The 6,934-nt window shown below is 33.0% G+C and overlaps 1 protein-coding gene across 5 annotated transcripts; it reads left to right on the top strand.

Annotated features, from left to right (window-relative positions):
* The first annotated feature begins 2,235 nt into the window (after positions 1 to 2,235).
* LOC145138685 (uncharacterized) lies at positions 2,236 to 4,340 on the top strand. 5 transcript variants are annotated; one of them, XM_079072729.1, is made up of 8 exons: positions 2,236 to 2,327; positions 2,423 to 2,597; positions 2,712 to 2,840; positions 2,934 to 2,993; positions 3,144 to 3,209; positions 3,310 to 3,328; positions 3,409 to 3,580; positions 3,753 to 4,340. In XM_079072729.1, the coding sequence occupies exons 1-7, from the start codon at positions 2,237 to 2,239 to the stop codon at positions 3,412 to 3,414; spliced, it is 546 nt and encodes a 181-aa protein (XP_078928855.1). In that variant the 5' UTR covers position 2,236; the 3' UTR covers positions 3,415 to 3,580; positions 3,753 to 4,340. The 5 variants fall into 5 exon arrangements, with proteins under 5 accessions (XP_078928855.1, XP_078928854.1, XP_078928852.1 ...); XM_079072728.1 differs by having other exon boundaries at positions 3,310 to 3,559; positions 3,756 to 4,340; XM_079072726.1 differs by having other exon boundaries at positions 3,310 to 3,559.
* Positions 4,341 to 6,934: the final 2,594 nt, after the last annotated feature.

The following is a 6,934-nucleotide window of genomic DNA, read 5'->3' as shown; positions in this document are numbered from 1 at the left end:
AAAAAAAAAACCAATCTTGTGGCACCCGATCATTTATTTCTTTTCCCAAAAAACCTTCACACAAAATGTATATCAAACATACTCTAACTGCATCGGCGTCGTCAACTTCTAAGAATGGTTGATTTAAAATAAAACTTTTCAGGTCGCCGATTTTCACCGAACTATTTGTATAGTTCGGAAATAGCCGCTCACGCAATAAACATCTTTTTTTATCAGTTACTATTTTTTCTGACACTTTTTTCCCGATGTTTTTTGGATACTCCCCAAAATTGAAGCCGGTTATCAAACAAAACTCTTCCGGCCCATATACCATTTTCGTATCGCCTACTCTAAAATATAACCGTTTTATTCCATCTGGAGATAAAACAGCGTCCGGCCGGATCTGATGAAGGAACATTTTATGGAACAACAATCTGTCCCCTTGTAAACGAGGGACATCCAACAAATAACCAAATACGGTATCTCTAAATATGTCACGCCTAACACCATCTAACACTTCAAATACTTCCCATATATTACACCCGAGCCTTTTAAGTTTACAATTGCTTTCACATTGAAATAATTAAAATCATGCTGCACAAAACACAAAAACATATTAGAGAACTAAACAAATATTTCGTTTTAAAATATATGATTATTAAGTGCAATAATAACAATGCAAATACAAATATTTAATAAATAATTTATATATTTACGATAAAAAACAATAACATACACATAGTATAACAATTTTTCAACTTAAACAACAAATATATAAACAATTTTCCAAGTTATACGACAAATATACAAACAATTTTTATCTTTCTAATTATATAAAATAACGTTTTCTAACCATATAAACAAACAATTTTTCAAATAAAACAACAACTAAATTAACAATTTTCCAAGTTATACGACAAATATATACAAATTTTCAACTTATACGACAAATACAAACAATTTCTAACGATACTATAAAAATTTTTATACTTCAAAAACAAATATATACAAATTTTCAACTTATACGACAAATATATATACAAACGACTATTGTACACATACTGTAATTTAATCATTTTTCAATTTATAAAAACAATTACACGATAAGAATATACAATTTTTCAAGTTATACAACAACTATACAAACGACAAATAACATATTGTAAACATTATTCTAACAATTTATTTAACTAATAACTTAAAAAAATGAGCATATTCTAACCATTTTACTAAATGTACAACCACCCGATGCACACTCTACGCAGTCTCTACTTGTACATTCATACAACCACTAACAAAATAGCATTTAAACTTCAAGTTTACTAATAACAAATATTAAAACTATCAAATACAATAAAATTACCCTTTCACAAACATTATAATTTCTTTTTTTTTACACTAACTAATACAATAAATAATAAAATAATAAAGACATATACTAAATAAATGTTAATTACAACATTAAAAGAGTTAAAATCTAACAATATTTGCGGGATTGTTGAAATAATCTTCCGTTTTCTTCAAAAAATCGTCAAAAGAAATCCCCAAGAGAGAGAGTTTTTCTGTAATGAAGAGTGAAAAATGAAGAAAAAAAAACCTTATATAAGAAAATCGGCATAAAATCGCAGATGGCTACAGTAAACCGCTGATGGACTTTTCCATAGTTGTGCTTTAGCCGCTTGTACATTCGCAGATGGAAAGCCCAAATCGCAGATGGGGCTATTCCATCTGCGAAATCAGTGGCCAAATTTGTAATTTCGATTTTTTTTGGCTAAATTTGTAATGTAATTAGTGTAATTGGCTAAATTTGTCATTTTCTCTATTTTTAATTTGTGAATGTAATCGGTAATCGTAGGCAGCTTAGCTATATCCTCCATCTTGTCTTTGTTTCCTTCATAGTATAATACATTTATTGGGATGATCTTTTAGGTGAATGGAACATGGCACGCATGGCAGACCCTCTGTTTTTTTATGTTTCTACAATAAATTTGCGGCAGTGGAATTTGGATTTGAATTTCCTGCCATCTTTTTTTTTTTTTTTTTTTTTTTTTTTTTTTTCTCTTGGCAAATCTACACTACTCCTAGTACCACGTATGTCTCCACAATGAGACTGAACCCTCAACCTCTAGAGGGCAACACCGGTACCGCTGGGCTAGAAAGCCCTTTGGTTGCCATCTTGTCTTGTGTTGGTGAGTTATAATTAATGATGCATTAATTAGACCTTACCTTGCTTTTAAATAGACTGAAGATCGTGCATATGCAGCATGCTTTATATGTCACGGCCATTAACGGAATAAACAAAGCGGAAGAACTTCCTCTTGATGAATGGCGAAGGCAATTCTTTTGTTGTATGTTTCGTTTCTTTTCTTTTTCAAGATTCTGAGTTTTTCGATATGTATTTGTGAAGAATAACTCAACGAGATTGTTTGATCTTATCCTGCAGTGAATAGTACTCTTGAGGAAATAGCCAAACAAATGGGGAAACATGACTTTGATTTTAGCCTAAACCCATGCGATGTAAATCCCAACTGGACTAGTGAAATGCATCTGTATAAGTATAACATCACTGTTGTCTATGTTTGTTCATACCCTGGTGGTGTTTGTCATGTCGTTTCCATGTAAGTTCTATGATTTCATTTTTATTTAATTTTGTAGAGGCTTAATTAGCAAACGTGTAATTTTTGTATAAAGATAAAATTGAAGTGACCAAATCTTGCTTTATATATAAACAGATCTCTCAAAGGACAGGATCTTGACAGTGTTCTTCCATCGTCTCTAGCAAAGTTACTTTACATAAGTGATTTAAATGGAAATAGTTCTCAGTTTCCAAACCTAAGTAGCATGACAAGCATGGAACTATTGTAAGTCATCATACGGTTTAGAAATCTGTTAAAAAGTTGATAAATTTCAAGATTGGATTTTTATATCTTCAAGAACTTTGGGCGAAATTGCAGGATATTGAGAAGCTGGAGGATATCTGATTCTATATCAGAAATGTCCAAATTAAGGCATCTGTAATAATTCTCCCTCTTCCGTTTCTTGATTAAATGAAGCCTATTTTAGACTATATCCATTAGCATCATCTTTAGCATTTCTTTGTGATTATCTTTAGTGGTTGTTCAAACATCCTGATATACTCTTTCTCCATCTATATTCACTCACAGAGATCTCAGTTTCAACAATTTGGAAGGTGATATACCATATCTAAAAGGACTAGATCTGGAGAAAATGTAAGCTTATACCCACATGTGTTTTTTAGATTGAATGTTTTTTATTTATTTATTTCATGGCATAAGCACCTAGTTAATTCCGATCTTTGATTCAATGCAGAGACCTTAGGAAGTGTCTGGTATGTTATTGTTCCTATTTAAATCTTTCGTTTTACTGCTAATTAAATTTATAATGACATTGTTGTTATTTACTATTTAGACCTGAATCCTCCAATTGGTGACAAAAGCAAGAAAACTATTGTCATTGAATTGTTGTGGTGGCTGGAAATGTGTTCCTCATTCTCATAATTCTTGGTGTTGCACGGCTGGGGTTTTATTATATACACGAGAGCACATGAAGAGGGAAAGAGGTTTGATTCCATTATTACTCGGTATAAGAAAAACTATCCCATTCAAAAATATGGTTATCATATAAGTTACAATTTTGAAATTTTGTGGTAACCCCTTGATATTACCATATATAGATATCTTAGTATTTTTAGTGATATTTTAGTCATAACTGAAGATATTGGATACTTATAATGTCTAAATCTTATTTTCTAGTAGCAAAGACATGCATGGGAGAAAATGAGCTGAAATGTTATGCTGGAAGTTGGAGAACCGGATACATTCATCAAAGAGAAAAAATCAACTACAGAGAACACCACGGCGCGATAACACCTTTGCCATGGCACGGTGATGTGTCATGATTGATATGAATACCGGATAGAGTCCAATAATGATTACTTGGAAGGTATGCGAAGCACTCGCCACCACGACGTGATAATCACCTCACCACAATGTGATGGTGTGTATTTTGGAAACTCTATAAATACGAACCTCATTCATTATCTGAAGGATATACAACGATTATTATTCGAACTTTGAAGACCAAAGAACCCTCAAAAACCCTTTGGAGACTAGAGATCGATATTGGATCAAGATTCGAAGAGATCGATATTGGAGCAAGTTTCGAAGAGATCGAGAGTTAATTGCATTTAATCATGTTTAACAGAGTTTATTTTGTTTTTATCTATGTTTCTACTTTAGTTATGTGCTGAAACCTCTTTACTTTTGTTTATAGTAGATAAACCTCAAGACTCTGTGTTGATTTCAATGATTTTTGATCTAATTTAGTTTGGTTATTATTTATGTTTGATTGATCATTTACTTTTTAGTATGGGTGTTAACTAATTCTATGATCATTGTGTTAGTTATTCATTAATTATTAGTACTAGGAAATCCGATTAAGATAACTAGTCATTATAAAATTCGGCAACCAACTTATAAATCCATTGCACTGTAACGAAATCAACCATATGGGAAATGTGAATGGAATCTAAACGAAAGTACTATTTATATTCTACTTTAATTCATTATCTGTTTAGTTTAAATAATTGTTTGCTATAAGATTATTGAAAGTTGATGTTAGAAGTTTATGAACTTTAAAATCAGAAAACCCCATCTTTTATAGTATTTTCTAGTTTAATTAGTAGTATATGTTTTTATTGTGGAATCATATTTGTTCTCCAAGTTTTCGACAACCTTTTCTTACCTTAAACTATATTATTTCGCGACTAGGTACACTGCTTATTTCTACTTAAATCTGGTTAAGATTCAATAGGACTTGTAAATATAAATCTAGTATATAAAAAAACACATCACCCCTCTACCCTAAAATGCACAACCAGATAGATAAGTATGTAGTTTGTAAGATAACATTGATTGTATCCCTGTAGATTTGAGAGGATTTGATTGGCAGATGAATCTATTCACCTATAGAAAAAACAAGAGCGGGCACATACGACTTTTCAGATTCAAAATAAACTTAGGGATGACTGTTTTGGTTCTGTCTATAAAGTAAACTTGGGTTGCCCAAGCTATACCTAGTGAGCCACGAAGGTGATGATTATAAAATGTGATTTTAGAAAATATTTAAAATAGGCAGGTGTTGTAAATGTTTAATTATCAGAAAAGCTTATGCATTGAAGAAGATTTCTAAAATAATTTTTTTATTGACCCGCTTGTTATTTCTGGTAATGATGTTATCAACATGTTTAGTGTTCTCTCCAAAGGTGCACTCACCGACTTTGTGAGAGGAGTCTCAACATCGATAGCATACCCTGATTCCAAATTTTTTTCTTTAGAATTAGTACTTTGACTTCTTTTAACATTCGGCTTCCGATAAGTGGAACCATGTTCATTTAATTTAAAAACCCTTTCTTTTGTTCTAAAACTAGGTATGTTATTAATAGTGTAATGAAATGAAACATGTAACGCCAGTGTTTAGGTAATTTCCATGCTAGCTATATTTCTTAAAAGTTGGCAAAATTGGTCCTTACGATGGGTGTACGAGTCTGGTACGCCGGGCGTAGGACTTTGCATGTGATCATGGAAGTCTCTTACGTACACTGGGCGTATGTGTACGTACGTTGGGCGTAAGCAAACAGGGGACAAACCCTAGTTTTTAGGGTTTGGACCATATTTAAAGATCTTATGGCCTCTAACCCTTCTTACCTCTCAACCTATATCTCTCTTAGCCTCTATTTCGAACCCTAATCCTTGTGTGTGAAGTTTTGAAGCGTTGAGCATAACTTTTGGTGTCCTTGGTCGTGAAGGAAGATCCTAGGAGTTGTGGTATTGCTCTCAAGCTTGTTGGATCTAGAATCTCCTCATCTTGGTGTATCTTCTGGAGGTATAAATTTCATACCTTAGATATTTTCTTGTTAGATCTTGTTCAAGTCTAGTTTTGTGCTCTTTTGGTCCCAAGACTTTGATCTTTGTGAGTATGGAGTACTCCATAGTTTTTAGGTTGTATTTTCAGACGTTTTAGGGTGTGGTATGTCATAAAATGCAAACTTGGACCTTGTTATCCTTCCATGCAAGAGTTATGGAGTCTTAGATGACTAAAGGAGTTAGGGTTTTTGTTGGGCTCTTTGTATCCATGAAAAAGCATAAAGATTGCAACTTTATAGCTTATTACGTTTTATTAGACTTGGATCTGAAGTTTGGACGTTAGATCTTAAGGCACTAAGACCTTAATAGAAGGTTTTGGATTATGATACGCACGACGGGCGTAATTTTAAGTATGTCGTGCGTACTGCATCTTGGCCCCATAATCCCTCCCACATCAGAGGCTTGTACGCGGGGCAAACAAGATAGTACGTGGGGCGTACTACCATGTGTAACAACTGATTAATTCAGGTCAATAAAAGTCAAGGAAAATTAAACAAAAGTCAATTGTGCAAACAAAAGTCAATAGTTAAAAATTAAATCAAATAAATAAGTCTTATGCATAAAAATATCATTCTTGCTTTTGAGGATTTGGGTTTTAGGAATCAAAAATCAAAACCCCACATACCATGACCGAGAACCCTCTTGGCCGAGAACATGAGTGGCCGAAATCTCAAACCTTAGACCGAAAACACTCAAGGCCGAAATCTCTCCTATGACCGAGAATCACTTGGACCGAAAACCCCTTGGACTGAGATCCTTTAGAAGGAAGACCTTGATTTCGGTTGGAGCCTTGGACCGAAATCATGTGATTTCGGTAAAGATAAGCCGAAAACACCCAACTTATCCGATGACACTCTTTTCAATGTGATAAAATACACACACACACACACACACACATATATATATATATATATATATATATATATATATATATATATATATATATATATAACCGAAATCAATCCCCATTTCCCTCATTTACGTCCCAAACTCTCCTTATTTTTCTCTCA

The sequence above is a fragment of the Lactuca virosa genome, chromosome 9 (genome assembly GCF_052849685.1).
Source record: "Lactuca virosa cultivar CGN04683 chromosome 9, Lactuca_virosa_CGN04683_v6, whole genome shotgun sequence".
Classification (NCBI taxonomy): Eukaryota; Viridiplantae; Streptophyta; class Magnoliopsida; order Asterales; family Asteraceae; genus Lactuca; species Lactuca virosa.
The sequence above is the reverse complement of the archived record's forward strand: the minus strand, read 5'-3'. Positions and strand labels throughout refer to the sequence as shown.

Bases quoted from the DNA above. Each gene is read 5' to 3' on its own strand.
- LOC145138685 (XM_079072728.1), top strand. From the start codon at position 2,237: ATGCAGCATGCTTTATATGTCACGGCCATTAACGGAATAAACAAAGCG. The intron at 2,328-2,422 runs GTATGTTTCGTT...CTTATCCTGCAG, and splicing joins GCGAAGGCAATTCTTTTGTT to TGAATAGTACTCTTGAGGAA. The intron at 2,841-2,933 runs GTAAGTCATCAT...GCGAAATTGCAG, and splicing joins ATGACAAGCATGGAACTATT to GATATTGAGAAGCTGGAGGA.